Genomic DNA, 20433 nt, shown 5'->3' on the forward strand with positions numbered 1-20433 from the left:
GCTCTGTGAAAAAAGTTGATGGTATTTTGATAGAGATCGCCTTGAATGTGTAGATTGCTCTAGGTAGCATATATTTGTTCTTCCAGTCCACAAGCATGGAATGTTTTTCCATTTCTTTGTGTCTTCCTCAATTTCTTTCACGAGGGTTCTGTAGTTTTCTGAGTACAGATCCTTTACCTCTTTGGTTAGGTTTATTCCTAGGTATCTTACAGTTTTTGGTGCAGTTGTAAATGGGATTGACTCCCTAATTTCTCTTTCTTCTGCCTCATTGTTAGGATATAGAAATACAACTGATTTCTGTGCATTGATTTTATATCCTGCCACTTTGCTGAATTCCTGTATGAGTTCTAGCAATTTTGGGGTGGAGTCTTTTGGGTTTTCTACATAGAATATCATGTTATCTGCAAAGAGTGAGAGTTTGACTTCTTTGCAGATTTGGATGCCTTTTATTTCTTTTTGGTGTCTGATTGCCGAGGCTAGGACTTCTCGTACTATGTTGAACAACAGTGGTGATAGTGAACATTCCTGCCATGTTCCTGACCTTAGGGGAAAAGCTCTCAGTTTTTCCCCATTGAGAATGATATTCGCTGTGGGTTTTTCATAGATGGCTTTTATGATATTGAGGTATGTTCCCTTTATCCCTACACTGTGAAGAGTTTTAATCAAGAAAGGATGCTATACTTTGTCAAATGCTTTTTCTGCATCAATTGAGAGGATCATATGGTTCTTATCCTTTCTTTTATTAATGTCATGTATCATGTTGATTCATTTGCAAATCATCCCTACAGCCCAGGAATAAATTCCACTTGATCGTGGTGAATAATTCTTTTAATGTACTATCGTATTTGATTTGTTAGTATCTTGTTGAGAATTTTTACATCCATGTTCATCAGGTATATTGGCCTATAATTCTCCTTTTTGGTGGGGTATTTGGTTTTGGAATCAAGGTAATGCTGGCCTCATAGAATGAGTTTGGAAGTTTTCCTTCCATTTCTCTTTTTTGTGGAACTGTTTGAGAAGAATATATGTTAACTTTTCTTTAAATGTCGGGTAGAATTCCCCTGGGAAGCCATCTGGCCCTGGTCTTTTGTATTTAGGAGATTTTTAGATTACTGATTCAGTTTCTTTGCTGGTTATGGGTCTGTTCAAATTTTTTTCTTGCTGTTTCAGTTTTGGCAGTTTGTATGTTTCTAAGAATTATCCATTTCTTCCAGATGCTTATTTTGTTGGCATATGATTTTTCATAATAGTCTCTTATAATTGTATTTCTGTGGTGTTGGTTGTGATCTCCTTTTATTGGTTTTATTTATTTGGGTCCTCTCTCATTTCGTTTTGGTAAGTCTGGCTAGGGGTTTATCAGTTTTATTCTTTCAAAGAAACAGATTTTAGTTTCATTGATCTGTTCTAGTTTTTTTTATTTCTGCTCTAATCTTTATTATTTCCTTTTTTCTGCTGGCTTTAGGCTTTATTTGCTATTCCTTTTCTAGCTCCTTTAGCTGTAAGTTTAGGTTGTGTATTTGAGATTTTTCTTGCTTCTTGAGGTAGGCTTGTATTGCAGTATACTTTCCTCTTAGGACCACCTTTGCTGCATCCCAGAGGTTTTAAACTGTCATGTTTTCATTTGCTTCCATGCATTTTTAAAATTTCTTCTTTGATTTCCTGGTTAACCTCTTCTTTCTTTAGTAGGATGTTCTTTAACCTCCATGTATTTGTGGTCTTTCCGAATTTTTTCTTGTGGTTGACTTCAGGTTTCATAGCATTGTGGTCTGAAAATACACATAGTATGATCTCAGTCTTTTTGTACCTGTTGAAGGCCTAGTTTGTGACCCGTATGTGATCTGTTCTGGAGAATGTTCCATGTGCACTGGAAAAGAATGTATTCTGCTTTAGGATGAAATGTTCTGAATGTCTGTTAAGTCCCTCTGGTCCAGTGTGTCATTCAAAGCCATTGTTTCCTTTTCATTTTCTGCTTAGATGATCTGTCCATTGCTGTAAGTGGGGTATTAAAGTCTCCTATTTTTATTGTTTCTTTATGTTTGTTATTGATTGATTTATTTGGGTGCTCCCAAGTTGGGGGCATAAATATTTACAATTGTTAGATCTTATTATTGGATAGACCCCTTGTTTATGAGATAATGCCCTTCTTCACCTCTTGTTATAATTTTTGGTTTAAAATTTAGTTTGATATAAATATGGCTACTCTGGCTTTCTTTTGACTTCAGTTAGCATGATAGATTGTTCTTCATCACCTCACTTTCAATCTGCAGGTATCTTTAGGTCTAAAATGAGTCTCTTGTCCCCCTGCTTGTGCTCTCTCTCTCTCTTGCTGTCAAATAAATAAAATCTTTAAAAAATAAATAAATAAAATGAGTCTCTTGTAAGCAGTATATAGATAGGTCTTTTTTTTTTTAATCCATTCTGATGCCTTATATCTTTTGATTGGGGCATTTAGTCCACTTACTTTCAGAGTAATTATTTATAGATAAGAATGCAGTGCCATTGTATTGCCTGTAAAGTCGCTGTTTCTGGAGATTTTCTCTGTTTCTTTCTAGACTTTGTTGCTTTTGGTCTTTCCCACTTAAAGGGTCCCCTTTAATATTTCTTGTGGGGTAGTAGTTTAGTTGTCATGAACTCCTTTAGTTTTTGTTTGTTTGGGAAGCTCTTTATCTCCTTCTATTCCAAATGACAGCCTTGATGGATAAAGTGTTCTTGACTGCATATTTTTCCCCATCAGCACCTTGAATATATCATGCCACTCTCTCCTGCCAGGTTTCTTTGGAGAGATCTACTGCTAACCTGATTTGTCTTCCCTTGTAGGTCAGGGATTTCTTTTCCCTTGCTGCTTTCAGGATTCTTTCCTTATCTCTATATTTTGCAGATTTTACTGTGATATGTTTTGGTGTTGGCTGGCTTTTGTTGAGTTTGATGGGAGTTCTCTGTGCTTCCCAGGTTTGGATGCCTGTTTCCTTCCCCAGATTATGGAAGTTTTCATCTATAATGTGCTCAAATAAACATTCTGATGCAGTGTTTTTTTAAAAAGTTTATAGAGTTGTGCAGCCATCCCCACAATGAATTTTAGAACATTTTTATCACCCCAAAAAGAACCCCTGTGTTCATCAGCAGTCATTCTCCATTTTCTCCCTCGTCTCTAGTCATATGTAGCCACTAATCTAATCTCTGTTAATCTAGATTTGCCTATTCTAGACATTTCATGTAATTGGAATCATACCATATGTGGTATTTTGTGCCTGGATTCTTTCACTTAGCGTAATGTTTTAAGGTTCATCATGTTGTAGCATGTAGCAGTACATCATTCTTTTTCATCACTGAATACTACTCCATTTTATGCATATACCCCAGTTTTATTTCTTCATCAGTTGGTGGACATTTGTGTTAATTCTACTTTTTGGCTATTAAAGATATGCTGTGAACATTCATGCAGAACTTGTGTAGACCTATATTTTCACTTCTCTTGGGAGGGAAGAGTAGCATTGCTGAGTCATATATAACTGTATGTTTAGCATTTGAGGAATTCTAAAACTTTTCCAAACTGTATCATTTTACATTTCCATCAGCAGTGTATGCAGTTTCTCTGCATGTTCACCTACACTTATTATTCTCATGGTTACGAAGTAGTATGTCATTGTGATTTTGATTTACATTTCCCCAGTGACCAGTGATGTTGAACATCTTTTCATGTGTTCATTTTATTTATTTATTTTTTAAAGATTTTATTTATTTGAGAGAGAGCGAGCAAGTGCACAGGCAGGGGGAAGGAGGGGCAGGAGAGGGAGAAGCAGGCTCCCCACTGAGCAGGGAGCCTGGATCATGACCTGAGTCAAAGGCAGTTAACCAACTAAGCCTCCCAGGCGCCCTCATGTGTTCATTTAAAATGTTTAAAAATATGATAAGGTAATATCCATGTTGGGCATTATTATTATAGGTCTCCATGCTTACTGTGAATCCTTTCAACCCTTTATGTATCTTTCTGGGAATTTTTTTTTTTTTAAGCTTCCAGGAAATCCTTTTAACTTTATACTTTTTTAAATCCAGGGATAATTGACATATAACATTAGTTTCAGGTGTATAACATAATGATTCTATATTTGTGTATGTTGCAAAATGGTCACAGTAAGTCTAGTTAACCTTCATCACCCCATTAGTTACAAAATTTTTTGTGATGAGAACTTTTAAGATTTACTCTTAAATTTGGAATTATTTATTTTTTATTTTTTATATTTTATTTATTTATTTGACACAGAGAGAGAGACACAGCGAGAGAGGGAACACAAGCAGGGGGAGTGGGAGAGGGAGAAGCAGGCCTCCCACTGAGCAGGGAGCCCGATGTGGGGCTCGATCCCAGGACCCTGGGATCATGACCTGAGCCGAAGGCAGATGCTCAACGACTGAGCCACCCAGGCGCCCCTGGAATTAATTATTAACTGTAGTCACTGTGTTGTACATTGCATCCCCATGACTTATAACTGGAATTTGTACCTTTTGACTCTTCATCCCTTTTGCCCTTCCTTCCCCGCCCACCGCTGCCTTTGGCAGCAATATCTGTATCTGTGAGCTTCTGCGTGTTTTTTTGGTGTGTATGTTTTTTTTTTAAGATTCCACATATAAGTGAGATTATAGTATTTGTCTTTCTCTGTCTTTTCTTACTTAGCATAATGCCCTCAAGGTCCATCCATGTGGTTACAAATGGCAAGATTTCATTTGTTTTTATGGCTGGATAATATTCCTTTGTGTGTGTACACACATTACATTTTCTTTATATATGTCTGACACTTAGGTTGCTTCCATGTCTTTACTGTTGCCAGTATACATGGGAATGCATGTATCTTTTTGAGTTAGTTTTTGTTTCTTTCAGATAAATATCCTCAGGTGCAATTGCTGGCTCATGTGGTAGTTCTTCTTTTAATTTCTTGAAGAACCTTTATACTGTTTTCCATAGTGGAAATTTACCAATTTACAATTCCCACCAACAGTGCATGAGGGTTCACTTTTCTCCATTACCCTGCCAACTCTTATCATTTCTTCTCTTTTTGGTACTCAGCATTCTGACTGGTACCAGGCTGTATCTCACTGTGGTTTTGATTTTCATTTCCCTAATTAGTGATGTTGAGCATCTTTTTATGTAGCTGTTAGCCATCTGTAGGTCTTCTTTGGAAAATTGTTCAGATCTTCTGCCCATTTTTAAAATCAGATTGTATCCTTGCTTTTGCTGTTGCATTGTATGATTTCTTTATATGTTTTGGGTCAATATCCAAATATTTGCACATATTTTCTCCCATTAGTAGGTTGCCTTTTCATTTTGTTGGTTTCCTTTGCTGTGAAGAATGTTTTTAGTTTGATACTTGTTTACTTTTACTTTTGTTGCCTTTGCTTTTGGACTCAGGTTAAAAACAAAACCACTGCCAACATCAGTGTCGAGTTTACTGGCTACGTTTTCAATTCTAGGGGTTTTATGTTTCAGGTCCTATATTCAAGATTTTAATCTATTTTGAGTTCATTTTTATGTATAGTGTAAGATAGTAGTCCAGTTTCATTATTTTGCATTTGACCGTCCAGTTTTCCCAGCACTATTTACTGAAGAGACTGTCCTTTCCCCATTATGTATTCTTGGCTCCTTTGTTGTAAATTAACTGTCCATATAAGTGTGGGTTTTTTTCTGGGCACTCTGTTCTGTTCTTTTGATCTGTGTCTATTTTTATGTTAGTACCATACTGTTTTGATTACTATAGCTTTGTAATGTAGTTTGAAATCAGGTACAGTGATGCCTCCAGCTTTGTTCTTTCTCAAGGTTGCTTTGGTTATTTGGGGTCTTTTGTGTTTCTGTAGAAATTGTGGGATTGCTCTATTTCTGTTGAAAAATGCCATTGGAATTATGGTAGGAATTGCAGTGAATCTGCAGGTTCTTTGGATAGTACAGACATTTTAATATTAATTCTTCCAGTCAGTGAGCATGGAATGTCTTTGCATTTATTTGTGTATTCTTTAGTTTTTTTTAGTAATGTCTTAAAGTTTTCAGTGTACAGGTTTTTCACCCCCTTGGTTAAATTTATTCCTAGGTATTTTATTTTTGATGTAATTGCAAGTGGGATTTTTTTCTTAATTTCTCTGACAGTATTAGTGTATAGAAACACAACAGATTCATGTATATTGATTTTTATATCCTGTACCTTTATGGAATTTGTTTTTTTCTGACAGATTTTGGTAGAGTCTTTAGAGTTTTCTAAATATGTATAATCAGCTTGGATGCCTTTTCTTTTTCTTGCCTAATTGCTGTGGCTAGGATTTCCAGTATTATGTTGAGTGAAAGTGTGGAGAATAGACATCTTTGTCTTGACCTTGATCTTAGAAAAAGCTTTCACCTTTTCACTGCTGAGTATGATGTTAGCTATTTGCTTGTCATACATATAGTCTTATGTTGAGGTATATTCCCTTTATACCCTCTATATGAGAATTTTTATCATAAATGGATGTTGAATTTTGTCAAATGCTTTTTCTGCATCTGTTGAGATGATCATATGATCTGTACCTTTCATTTTGTTACTATGTTGTATCTCGATTTATTGGCAGATGTTGCAACATCCTTGCATCCCTGGAATAAATCCTACTCGATCATGCTGTTTGCTAATATTTTGTTGAGGAATTTTACATCTATATTTATCATGGGTATTGGCCTGTAATTTTCTTTTCTTGTAGCATTCTTTGATTTTGGTATCAGGGTGATACTGACCTCATAAAATGAGTTTGGAAGTGTTCCCTCCTCTTCTATTTTTGGGAAGAGTTTGAGAAGGATTTGTATTAATTCTTCTTTGAATGTAGGGTAGAATTCACCAATGAATCCATCTGGGCCTGGTCTTCTATTTGTAGGGAGGTTTTTTTTTTTTTTTTTTTTTTAAATGTTTTATTTATTTATTCATGAGAGGCAGAGAGAGAGAGAGGCAGAGGGAGAAGCAGGCTCACACAGAGCAGGGAGCCCGATGCGGGACTTGACCCCAGGACCCTGGGATCATGACCTGAGCCGAAGGCAGACGCTTAACCATCTGAGCCACCCAGGCGCCCTGTAGGGAGGTTTTTTAATTACTGATTCTCCTTACTAGTAATAAGTCTATTTGGAGTTTTCTTTTTGGCTGTATGTTTCTAGGAATTTATCCATTTGTTCTAGGTTGTCAAATTTGTTGGTGTGCAGTTGTTCGGATTAGTCTTATGATCCTTTGTATTTCTCTGGTATTGGTTGTAATGTCTCTTTGATCCTGATTTTGTTTGAATCCTCTCTTATTTTTTCTCTTATTTTTCTTGAAGATTCTAGCTAAATTTGGTCAGTTTATCTTTTCAAAAAACAGCTCTTAGTTTCATTGATACCTTCTGTTGTCTTTGTAGTCTGTATTTCATTTATTTCCATTCTGATCTTTGTTATTTCCTTCCTTAAAACTGACTTTGGTTGTTTGTTCTTTTTCCTTGAGATTTAAAGTTACGTTATTTGAGATTTTTCTTGTTTCTTGATGTAGGCATTTATCACTCAGGTTTCCCTTCCCTCTTAGAACTGTTTTTATTGCATCCCGTAACTTTCATTGTTATATTTCCATTTTAAATTGCCTCAAGACATTTCTTTTGATTTTTTTGACCTATTAAGTGGGATGTTATTTAATCTCTACATAATTGTGAATTTTCCAGTTTCCCTCAGGTAATTATTAATTTCTAGTTTCATATCATTGTGGTTGAAAAAATGCACGATGTATTTTGAATTTTCATGAGTAATATTAAGACTGACTTTGTGGCCTACCATGTTCTATCCTGTAGACTGTCCCCTGTGCACTTGAGAAGAGTGTGTATTCTGTTGCTTTTAGAGTGAATGTTCTGAATATATCCGTGAGGTTCATCTGGTCTAACATTTAAGGTCTTATGTTTGTATTTTTTACTTTATGTCTAGATGATCTATCCATTGATGTAAGTGGGGTGTTAAAGTCCCCTATTATTATTGTACTTCTGTCAGTTTCTCTCTTTATGTGTGTTAATATTTGCCCTTATATATTTAGGTGCTCCTGTGTCGAGAGTATAAATATTTACAGAGGTTAAACTCTTATGTTGGATTGACATCTTTATCATTATGTAATGCCCTTTTTGTTTCATAATTACTGCAGTCTTTGTTTTAAAGTCTATTTTGACTGATAGAAGTGTAGCTACCTTCATTTTCTTTTCCATGGGCATAGAACATCTTTCCCCATCCCTTTATTTTCAGTCTCTGTGTGTTTCCTTCTGAAGTGAGTCTCTTATAGGCAGTCTAATTTTCTTACCCATTCTTGTCTTTTGATTTGGAAAGTTTAGTACATTTACACTTAAAGGAATTATTGACAGGTATGTGCTTATTGCCATTTTGTTCATTGTTTTCTGGTTCCTTCTTCTCTTTTCCTTTGTTTTGATGATTTTATTTATTTATTTATTTATTTATTTATTTATTTATTTTAAAGATTTTTATTTAATTGACAGAGAGAGACAGCAAGAGAGGGAGCACAAGCAGGGGGAGTGGGAAAGGGAGAAGCAGGCTTCCCGCCGAGCTCGATCCCAGGACCCTGGGATCATGACCTGAGCCGAAGGCAGTCGCTTAACTGACTGAGCCACCCAAGCACCCCTGTTTTGATGATTTTAATAGTATTGTTAAATTTTTTTCTTGATCTTTTGTGTATCTCCTATAGATTTTTGCTTTGTGGTTACCATTAGGCTTACATATAACTTAAAGTCTGTTTTAAGTTGGTAACAATTTGTTTGAGTGCATTCTAAAGCTCTACCTCACATCTTTTTATCTTTTGTATCCCTTAACTAATTATTCCAGTTAGGGTTATTTTTACTACTTTACTGTTTTAACCTTCAGACTGAGTAAACATTTTTCAGACTAGCTTTATAAGTGATTAATCCAGTACTTTTATTTTGTATTAATATTTACTAATGAGATTTTTATTTTCCTGTGTTTTCTTGTTGATTCGTGCCCTTTGTTTTCAACTTGAAGTCCTTTTCACATTCCTTTAAAGACCAGTTGAGTGGTGATAAACTCTTATTTTTTGTTTGTTTGGGAAACTTTTTACTCTCCTTTAATTCTGAATGATAACTATGCCACGTAAAATATTCTTGGCTAGAAGTTTTTCTTTCAGCACTTTGAATATATTGAGCCACTGTCTTCTGGCCTGCAAAGTTTCTGCTGAAAAACTAAAATTTTTTTTTTTAAGTTATCTACAATTTTATTTTAATATAATCTAAACACATACCATTTAGAAAATACCAAGAAAAATTTAAGTACAAGAGTTGCTGCTGTTGCATTTGGATAAAGCTGGCAAGTTCTTGCTACTAGCATAGCCCAGGAAACACCACCGAGGAAACCTAATATATTGGAATAGATGTTGTGGCGTTTGGCCCACAGTTTTATAGCTCTCAGAGTTAACCTGAAGTTGTCAATGTTTGGTACAAGATGTAAAATTTCATTGGTTACCCTGCAACCGTTAAGACTTCTTATGCATCTTAGATCTAAATTCTTTTTTTTATTTTATTATGTTATGTTAATCACCATACATTACATCATTAGTTTTTGATGTAGTGTTCCATGGTTCATTGTTTGCGTATAACACCCAGTGCTTATATCTAAATTTGTAAGCAGACTGTCATCTCGTAAGTCCAAGTCTTCTGGAATAGTCTGCAGTGCTAGTCTTGCAAACAAAATATCAATCTCCATCTTATCAAAACACAGTTTGACAACTGGTACAAATGCCTCTTCAACAGCTCTTAAATCTTTCACTTCTTCCTGTAATTTCAGCTTACCATAGAATGAGGTGAAAAAGTCATGTCGATCAAAATGTCTTGGTGCAACACATAGTATGTACTTCTAATCTGTAAGATCCAAATGTAAAAATTTTTCCTCCAACATTTTCAATTACAGATTGTGGAAGATTCTTGCTTACACTGATTTCTCGCATCCACTCTTTTACCAGGTTATTTAATTTTCCCAAAATTAAAATCCTGCGCTGCACTTCCTCTTCCTCTTCAAAAACTCCAAAGGGCTTCAGAGTCTCAATTAGTGTCTGCGTAAGCAGGCAGTCTCCTTGGGGGCTGCTAAGCTGATAGGAGAGGTTAATGCCATAGTGCTTCTGGCATGGCTGTGTTTGTTGTGATCCCTGCGTTGCGTTGTAACTGGAAACAGCACAGTCTCCTGCGCAGGCACCGCCCAGTCACACCCCCCCACATCCCCCCAACTCCACTGCCCTGGACACCCACTGAGGCAGGAGGGAGGTGGGATCCCAGGACCCTGGGATCATGACCTGAGCCGAAGGCAGGCACCCCTCTGTCTTGGTTTCTATGTATCAGATGAAACATCTGCCTCTCCCAGGATTGAAGGAAGGGCCTCACGTAGGCACTGAACCTTATTGTTCAACCCTACCCTAGCTTTTGGTTGTCTCTCAAACATTTGTGATAGTCCATGCAGCCAGTTTTATTTTTAAAAGCTTGCAGTAGTTGAGTGTGCCAAGACTGGTCAGTGTACTAGAGGGCAATATCTGAGTCAGTATGTAGATTTAGGCTGAGTGGAAGCCAGACCTTCAGGCAGCAGCTTTTAACTTATATATCCAGTCCACTAGGACCACAATCAGAAGCCCCCTGGCCTCCAGGGCCTGGTGATCAAGTGGCACCCCCTACATAGCTGCAGAAACCAGGGTATGACATAAAATCCAGGGCAACAGACTTGTGTAAAAGTTCCCTTCCGGGAGATATTGGCACTCTGGAGTCAGACAGGAAAAGCATGAAGATGACACCTGCTGGGTGGAGTGAGGCGGGGGATGGGGGATGGGACTCTAAAGATAGCACCTGTTAGAGGTTCAGGGTAGGCCTAGAGTTTTACTTTTTATTTAATTTTTTAAAAAGATTTTATTATTATTTAATAGCGAGAGATCACAAGCAAGAGGGGGAGACAGGGACCGCTGAGCAGGGACCTTATGCAGGACTTGAACCCAGGACCCTGGGATCATGACCTGAGCCAAAGGCTGCTGCTTAACTGACTAAGCCACCCAGGCGCCCAGGCCTAAAGTTTTAAATGAAGATAGTGCCTGCCAGCCTCAGTTCCCTGGAATAGTATCACAGTAAAGTCCCTAGATACGTGGTAAGTTAGATGCCTGCCCCTTAGGCCTACACTTTATGTGAAAGAAGTTCATTTACTTATATTAATAACTCTGGGTACTATTGGCTGCCTCTTTGCTGGGCCCTGGAGCAAGTTAGTCCACACAATAGCCATTTTTTTCTTCCATTATAGCTTTGTGGGTCTCAATAGACATGAGCCCTATTGGCTTTCAAAGCTAGATGTTTTGGGAACTCCTCTCTCAAGAGCAGGTCTTAAAAGCTGAGGTGCCCAGTGTAGGGTTCAAACCTGTCGTACCTCAGGGAGCAGCTCTGGGTTACTTACTTACCTGAAAGCTGCTCACTTACCTAAAATTACTCTGCTTATGAGCTCTTGGTATTTTTTGATACTTTGCTCTTAAGCTTGATGAATCTGGTTCAGTCCCTTCCCTATGTCCAGAAAATTCTGTTGAATTGTATGAATCCTACACATTATTTAAGGGAAAGTGAAAATAATTCTTTAAGATAGTGAAATTATGTGTATTATCACTGGGTGGCTTTAAATAAGAGAATTTAATTGGTCAGGGTCCCAGAATCGAGTAATTCAAGATGGTTTATGTAGAAAGGGACCATTTCCAAAGGACTGGGTGTGAGGGAATCAGAGACAGTTCATGACTTTGGTGCTAGTAGCAGCTAAGCTGATTACCAGAACCTAGAAGGCAAAAGTTGTGTTAAAGGTAACTTTGAGGGGAGCAATGACCTTTGGTAGAGGGACAGAGTCAGCCTCAGGTCAAAACAGGGAATGAGGCGGTGCAATAAATATCCTACTTCATTCTCTTTCCTCCCTTTAATCTGCCAGTGAACCCTCTTGACTGAAGTTGGAGGACCCCAGGAACCCACTGATAAGGTTCATACCAGTTTAGTTTGCCAGGGCAGAGAGTCAGGGTAGAAAAAGGCATTAAGTGGGTATAGAGTGGCAAAAGAAAATATCCGGTATTAGAATGATGCAGGCTGGGCAGCCTTACTGGGATTGGTCCTAGAGCATCTCCAGCCTGGAATAACACACCTAGTAAGTGTCCAGGATAAGAGACCAATAACTGGACTATTAATTTTTTTTTTAATGTGTAGCACAGACCTTTTTTCATTAGTTGTGTATTTAAAATTTTAATCATGAGTGAAAGAAAACCTTTTGTAAAACTGTTCAACTGGTTTCATAGCTGTTACAGCTAAACACCTCTCTAAACATGTAAGAAGGAAATTTCAGAAGTCTTTGAGTAAACTTTTCCAATGCTGTATGTGATTCAGCAATGGTCTGCAGGCAGAAATGGTATTGAGTCATATGATCTAAAAGTACAAAAAACACAACATGACTTTTCATTAACAACATTTCCCTAAAATTTGGTTCCTAGGAGGGAGATAGAAGACATTTTCCTAGCACTTCAGACAACAGAAGGACATTTTCCAGATTCTGTATGTTTATGTACTTTAATTTCAAACCAAGTTATGAAAATATTTACCATCTCAAGAGATTTTTTTGGTTTTGATGAAAAATTTGTCAGTTACCATTGAAACAAAATTTTAGACTTTTGCTGAGAAATACTCTTAGATATACAAGATGATATTATATATGGCTTTTGTATATTCTAAATGAAAACTAGGATAGTCCTGTGAAAAGTTTCTTTTAAAAAATAGTCATACGTGAATGCTAAGAATGAATCATCTGGGGGCATCTGGATGGCTCAGTCGGTTAAGTGTCTGACTCTTGATCTCAGCTAAAGTCTCAGGGTTGTGAGTTCAAGCCCCACATTGGGCTTCATGCTGGACATGGAGCCTACTTAAAGAAAACTGAACCATCTGAAGTGTGTGGCATGGATGACCTGGGCATCTTGCTGAGTATAAGCTGGGCATGGGGTCAGGGAGGAGTGCACAGAAACACAAATATCCTATAGCTCTACTTGTGTGAGGAATCTAGGGTGGGGTGGACAAATTCATAGAGATGGAAAGTAGAGAGGTTGCTGGGGGATGGAAGGGAGGGTGGAATGTGGAGTTACTGCTTAGTGGATGCAGGCTTTCTATTTGGGGTAAGTCAAAGGGTCTGAAATTGTGGAGCACTGTGGGTTTGCTTGGTACAATGAATGGTTTAATCTAAGATTTAGAACCCTTGTGGACTATTGGTAGTGTAAAATACTGTAGTCACTATAGAAAACATACAGCATTTCCTCAAAAAATTCAAAATGTAATTACTCTGTGACCCATCAATACCCGTTCTGGGTACATACCTGAAAAGTGAAAAGTAAGAAGAGATACTTGGACACCAGTGTTCATAGGAACATTAGTCACGATAACTAAAAGGTAGAAGCAGTCCAAATGCCCCTTGGCAGATGAATGGATAAACAAAGTATGGTATACACCTATAATGGCATATATTACTCAGCCTTAAAAAGGGAGGAATTATGACACATGCTATATACAAATAAATGGTTGAACTTCGAGGACATTATGCTAATATGAAACAAGCCTGTCATAGACAAATACTGTATGATTCCACTTATATGAGGTACTTAGAATGGTCAAAATCATAGAAACAGAAAGTAGAATGGTGGTTGCTAGAAGCTGGTAGGGAGAATGGAAAGTTGTTTAATGGGTATAGAATTTGTTTGGAAAAAAATAGTTAATAAATTCTGTGTTTTACAACAATTAAAAATTAATCCTCTGAAATTCTTCTTTAGATGACTTAAATACAGAAACATTCACCAATGCAGAATCATGCTGTGGAACAGTAATAGAGAGGGAAATTCTAAATTGTTCATCTCCTGAGATTCCTGCAGAATTTAATGAACAGTTTAACACTAAGAAAGACAAAGAGGAACTTACAATAAATCAGGTTAAAGGAGTCAACTTAGAAAAAGAAAACAGTTGGCATAATGATCAGTGTAATGAGTTTGGAAGGACAGAGAAAACACCTATGAAGAAATGTCCTAAAAGGCCTGATTGGAATATAAATAAACCACTCAAAAGGTATATTCCAGCATCAGAAAAGTACCCTAAACAGCTTCAAAAGCAGAGAGAAGAAAAAAAAGTAAGAAGGCAGATGGAACTGCTTAATTTGGTAGAAAGAAATAATCCTGGACATCTCTCTCAAAATAGAGGCACTTCACCAGTTCTTCCTTCATCTCAAGAAACAGAGTCAAGGTTCAGGTGGCATCTAATCAAAAAGGTAAAACTTTACTGTCTTAAAAATATTTTAAAGTATGTATTGGTGTTTCTAGATTGAAAACAGTTACCCACATGGTTATTTTGACAAGGCTGTTCAAGAGTTTAAGAAATAGGCTTTAGTTTATACCGAGGTTGTCAAACGATGGCCTGTGGGCAAATCCATCATGCTGCTGCTTTTGTAAATCAAGTTTTATAGGAACACAGCCATGCTCATTCTTTTATGAATTGTCTGTGTCTGGTTTAGAGTAGCTGGAAGAGACCACCACATGGCCCACAAAGGCAAAAGTGTTTACTCTCTGGTCCTGTATAGAAACACTTGACACTTATACCCTATATAGATTAATGTTATTCATTGTTCAAATAGCCATTCAAAACTCTTGTTTGTAGACAGAGGATAATTTTGTAAGGTCAGGAATTACTGCACTGGTTCCGTGACTGGAACAATACAAAATCTCATTCTCCGGTTTTCAAAAATATTTGTGGAGACATATGGCAGTACTGTTACTCCTGTCTGCATTTACCTACCCTTTAGGAAGAAGAGCCTCTGAAAATTAATTCTTTCGGCAAGGAAAGGTACGTTATGGATTGGATTGATTCCATAGCTACTTAGTGCTGTGTGGGACAAAGGAAGTACAAATATTTGCTCAGAATATAGGTAAGATCAAAGCACATATATATATATATTTGAAGTCAGTAACAGGAAAGTGTAGGGACTTAGAGGTGGGAAGTAGAGGTTTAAGGGAAATGTGGCTGACATTCTACCTGAAATTTGAAGGCCCAGTTTGGACTGGGCCTAAGCATGTAGGTAGGAATGTACGTGAGTTATTGTCTGCAAACTTAGCTAAAGTAGTTTTGACTTGGGGCACCTGGCTGGCTCAGTCAGTTAAGTGACTGACTCTTGGTTTCATGAGGTCATGGTCATATTGGGGTCATGGGATTGAGCCCCACGTCAGGCTCTGTGCTTAGCGCCGAGTCTGCTTGGGACTCTCTCCCCCAAATAAATCTTTAAAAGAAAATAAAACAGTTTTGACTTTCCAGTGATGTCAGCAGTGGATTAGCCCTTCTGCTTTGATTGAGGAGGTTATGAAGAAATGACTAGTAGGGATACTAGTTCATTTAACCAGGAGATTTAGATGGTTAGGAATTTTATTCTGTGCCTTTGTGCATGAACCAGGTGGTTTAGAGTTGTGTCAGAATGTGGCTCTAACAAGAAGTTTGGTTCGCATGGTAAGTAGATTATTGTGAATTATCTAAGGAGAAGAAACATTGGGCTTAAACCAGCCCAGCTAGTGTTGATCCTCACTTTTCCTCTATACTATATATATCCTTGCCAAGTAAAGTCATCCTGTTGCCATTTTAGGAAAAGCGTCATAGAACTCACTTCTATTCCTAGTGTTCCTAAAGGTGTTACATTGTAGACTAAATTGAAATGTGATTAAAGAATAATTTAAAATACATAATTTTGCATTAAAGTTTCTTAGTCCCTAAAGGTGTTACATTGTAGACTAAATTGAAATGTGATTAAAGAATATTTTAAAATACATAATTTTGCATTAAAGCTTCTTAGTCCTTAATTGTGCTTTTTTGAAAAAAACAGGTCTCAGTCACCACCACCAGTTCCAGTGGTGAAAAACAGAGCGCAACAAACTCAGACACTAAAAAACCGTAATTATGAAAGAGAGAATCTGATCTTAGAAGATAGTCAAACAGAAACATCACCTGGGCTTTCTGAACCATCTCATTTCATCCCCTATGTCCGAACCAGTGAGATTTATTACCTTGACCCAGATGCACCTCTCTCTAGGCCTTTAACCCAGGATCTTCAATACCAAACTCCACATGGTAGGTAAACAGAAGTATCCCTTTCCCCCAACACTAAATTCAGAATCCAAACTAATATTCTTGCCCTTAGTCAGGAGGGGTAGAATTTCTCTTTTGGGGTCTATTACTAAATTTTTCTTTTTAAGATTTATTTATTTGACACAGCGAGAGCAGGAACACAAGTAGGGGGAGGGAGAACAGGCCTCCCGCCGAGCAGGGAGCCCAGTGTGGGGCTCGATCCCAGGACCCTGAGATCATGACCTGAGCCGAAGGCAGACACTTAACGACTGAGCCACCCAGGAGCCCCCATTATTAAATTTTTAATTTTAGAGATTGTATTTGACTTATACCACTTTCTTCTGTCTTCAGACTGTGACCAAGAACACCGGCAGCTATTGGATTCTGATGTCAGAGACCCACTTCTTAATCCTAACTTGGTGAAAAACAGGGATCGACAGCAAGCAATCCTTAAGGGACTATCGGAACTGAGACAGGTAGGAGCTTTTTCACCAAGTTTGGATGTAACTTTTCTGTGTATGTCTAACAGAGGGCTATATATTGGAAGGGCTAATTTACTTTAAAGGCCTAATTGAACACATCCCACTTAAAAAAATTCACTTGTATATTAATCTTAAAATACTCCAGTATGAAATCATGAGACAATTGTAATATTAAGACAATTTTATTTAATGAAAAACATACATTTGAAAGGGTAAACATGAAATAAACCCTAAAACCCAAGATAGAAAATACAAAATTATGCTTCAATAAATTTAGTAATGCAGTTCACGTTTTTTTTTAATTGAATGTGTTGGCAGTGTTCAGAACAGAATATTGATGCAAGTCCCAAAGAATAATAAAATTTGGTGTGAAAGTATACACATAACCTCCTACCCATCAGACTACATCTCCTCCTCCCAGATCAGTTATTGTCACTTCTCGTTAGCTTGCTCAGGCAATAATAAAATCTAGTAACACATTCAATATTTAAGGCTATAACCTTTATCAGCTGGCCTTTAAATACCTATCCCTAATCTTAGGAAAAATAAACTGCCACTTTAGGAGTGCCCTTTTCCATGTCCAGTCATTTACATATGCCTCTTCCATTTCAAATTGTCAATTCAAGTGTTGCTTACCCAATTTGTTCACATAGAGCTAGAAAATCACAATAACAGAATTATATAGAAAGTATCCTTTAGTTCTTTAAATGCTAGCTTTGGTTACATATAGATTATGTAACAAGCAGTAAATATTTCCAATTTTCCTTTAAAGTGACAAGGCACTTTTTTTAATAGAGGTAAAAGTTGTGAGGTCAAGAGGCAGGAATATATACCATGTACATAGTGACCCACCTGTACAGTAGCCACATCTTATTTCACCAGGGCCTTGTCTAAGCCACTAAGGTTAGTGCAGTCAAGATAAACACTGGATGTTATTTAAGGGAGACTCCTTCAGTGCGTCTCATTACCATTTTAAGAGCCTTTAGGGGATTTCACAGCCCCATAGTTATCGGAGACTTGGAAAAGTCATCCCTATTGGTTTTTATACTAAAAACATAATCTTACGCATATGTAATAGCTACACAATATCCAAGTGAGAAAGTCTGATGTAGGTTTTTTGAGTGGTTAAAATTCATCATGACAACGATAAAGCTATGGCCAAGTAACTGAACTGATTACAGGTTTTCAAAGTAAATATAATTCTGGATTAGCAGGGCTAAAATGTAAAATAGGAATAATTTGCAAGTCTGCTGCACACCTTACTAACATATCAATGTGATTTCAGGGCCTTCTCCAGAAGCAAAGGGAATTGGAAACTAATCTCATGCCTTTAGCTGCAAATCAAGAAGAGAATTTTAATTCTTCATTTTAAATGTAGAAAATCAAATCCTTCACATTTGTTGCTTCTGAATTATAAAATGTGTTCATTGCATAACTGTATTTTCCAAAATTTTAAAAATGCTTATTTAAAACTTGTACGTTATGTAGTACAACGCTGTGTGTGTGTGTGTATATATTTTTTTACAATAAAACAGACATTTTTGTAAAGCTAGTAAAAAAACATTTTTCTGCTCTATCGCAATCTAGGTATTTAAACACTTTCTACTTACCTTAAGACAGGTTTCTGACCTGTTCACAGACCATGTTCTTCTACACTTACGTAGCTTATTATTGAAATACAAGTTAGGTATTTGTTCTATAAAAAGATTTAAGAGGTTAGAACTCTTCCAAGTTCTTCTGAGGTGCCAAAGGAAGGTCTGACTTTAGCTCAGTATTTCTTCTCTATAATTCCTGTTTTTAGGACTTTACAAAAACATTTTACAAGGTTGCATTTCTAATGCAGTTATTAGCGACACGGTTTGAAAACTGATCATATACTTTGTGAATTTTAGGTTATTTTTAGTAAAGCACTTAAGTTTTCACCACCTCAAAAATATACTTACATTTTTCTAAGACTACGAATTCAAAAATCTATAGCAAAGTTGTCCCAAATTTGTTTAGTGCCTTTAATAAACAGAAGCCTATCTTTTGGAAATATGAAAATGAATTTGGTTAAGTCAAGGACCATACTAAGCACTGAAAATTGTAATGATCAAATACCTCAAATAAAAGGTTGACTGAAAATTTTACAAACAGGCAATTTTTACATGGCTAAGCCTAAAGATAAAAATAATGCTGCCTGGCATTAAGTCCTAAGTCTTATATACATAGTTTATCATCTAAACTGAAACTGCATTCAGTGTTAGATAAATCTTGAGGTATTGAGCCAAAATCCTTTATATCTACTGACATCACTGGCTTATACCTCGATTTGTATGTCATTTCAGCAAAAGTAGTTGGTATCATCTGACTGGCGGGGGCGGGCGGGAGAAAAAAGCCATTGTTCACTATCCTTTTGCAAATTATCTAATTTTATATATAAAACAGGCTTCAATTTGAAGCCCAAGTACAGGTAACATATATATGTAAAACTTAAAAAGTGCCAACATGAGATAATTCAAGTACAATATATGTTAAAAATATATATATTTATTTCAATTTTCAGATGCTTCAACTGTTACAGGCCATCATGATTTAAATAAGAGGAAAAAAACATTGAGGAAGGACAAGAAACGTTTTGTTTAGAGAATGAAATATAAATTGTTAATTCACTTATAACAGAAAAAGTTCGTAACAACCTATTTCAAAAAAAAAGCTTGCTATAATTATTTCTCTTTTGAAAAGGGCTTGGAAGAATCACTTTTCCCCCAATTTAATGGAGATGGAGATTTAGCTCTATCCAAGCTTTGAGTGTAAGCAGATAAAAAGTAATTTTCACTTTCTTGAGACTGACTTGATGAAAGGGCATATGGTGTCCCCAAAAATGTCTGATGCGTGAGAACATTAAAATGACTAAACTGATGGGACATATTTAATTGACTGTGATAAACCTGAAAGTTGCTATATGAATCTTGTTCAGTTGCACTGCTGTTCTCTCCTTCAGAGCATACTATAGCAACAGAAGCGCTCTCTTCAGAATCAATTTGATAAGTCTTATCTTCTAATAAACTTTTTTGCACGTCAAGAGACGACTGCAACTCAATTTGAATATTCTTATTTTGATCTGTTCCACGTGATCCTTTGGTCTCTTTCGCCAATATTTCTGAATGAAAATTGCTGCATACTTCTATTTGTGAGATTTCATCCCCTGAATCCAGAGACATATCCTCTTCATCCTTTTCATCGTTTTCTAAAAGAGCTACATTTAAAAAACAAAAAGTCCTCCTCTATTGAAATACACAATTTGTTTAAGTTTTAAAATTATACACTACTCACACAATATAATGCGTCAGGGTCTGCAAGTCCACAATCCCTTAAAGCTTGGTCTTCTGCCACAAGTTCACTTAGTCACAACACTCACACTAGGTGTGAATGTCCAGATAATCCGATGCTAAAAGCTTCTGCGAAATGTGTTCACGTTTAATGTTGGGAAATCCCAACTCCCAGCTCCAAAGGGGTTAATGTCAAAACAGCATCTAAAGTTACACGGTAATTCAGTATTTGACAAGACAAATACAAAATAAAAATTTTGACATCTAGCTTCATTGGATTACGACTAAACTGGTTAGTTCTAGCAAATGTTTGATCATCTCTGCTTTTCATCAAAAACAAAGTACGTACATCTTTCATTTAACATAAAACCTGGAACCAAAGCAGAGGCCATCTCACAAAACACTAAAGCTATGGATATATCCCTACTACCTTGTACTTAAATTGCTATATACATCTGGGGAGAGTCTGCAGCCCAATACTA

General features: G+C 36.7%; 2 protein-coding genes and 1 pseudogene across 22 annotated transcripts in view; 1 reads left to right on the forward strand and 2 right to left on the reverse strand.

The window, feature by feature from the left end:
* The window catches only part of CCDC66 (coiled-coil domain containing 66), a 64996-nt gene extending 46808 nt beyond the window's left edge, over positions 1-18188 (forward strand). For 12 of the 14 annotated variants that reach the window (XM_073901387.1, XM_073901390.1, XM_073901388.1 and 9 more), the window contains 5 exons: positions 13833-14320; positions 14852-14892; positions 15917-16161; positions 16510-16634; positions 17926-18188. In XM_073901387.1, the coding sequence (XP_073757488.1) occupies positions 13833-14320; positions 14852-14892; positions 15917-16161; positions 16510-16634; positions 17926-18012 (986 nt within the window). In that variant the 3' untranslated portion in view covers positions 18013-18188. Of the gene's footprint in view, positions 1-13832; positions 14321-14851; positions 14975-15916; positions 16162-16509; positions 16636-17925 lie in introns of those variants that run through there. The other 2 variants (XM_073901397.1, XM_073901394.1) reach the window with 2 other exon arrangements.
* LOC112833728 (poly(A) polymerase alpha pseudogene) lies at positions 9575-13380 on the reverse strand (annotated as a pseudogene).
* Positions 18189-19149: 961 nt separating the features above from the next.
* TASOR (transcription activation suppressor) overlaps positions 19150-20433 on the reverse strand; it is a 50328-nt gene continuing 49044 nt past the window's right edge. For 5 of the 8 annotated variants that reach the window (XM_025885497.2, XM_073901379.1, XM_025885496.2 and 2 more), the window contains one exon: positions 19150-19878. In XM_025885497.2, coding sequence (XP_025741282.1) covers positions 19346-19878 — 533 coding nt within the window. In that variant the 3' untranslated portion in view covers positions 19150-19345. Of the gene's footprint in view, positions 20156-20433 lie in introns of all 8 variants that reach the window. The other 3 variants (XM_073901381.1, XM_025885499.2, XM_025885498.2) reach the window with 1 other exon arrangement.

Source organism: Callorhinus ursinus, unplaced genomic scaffold (assembly GCF_003265705.2).
Source record: "Callorhinus ursinus isolate GAN/ISIS: 27379988/994484 unplaced genomic scaffold, GSC_fseal_2.0 scaffold15, whole genome shotgun sequence".
NCBI classification, from domain to species: Eukaryota; Metazoa; Chordata; class Mammalia; order Carnivora; family Otariidae; genus Callorhinus; species Callorhinus ursinus.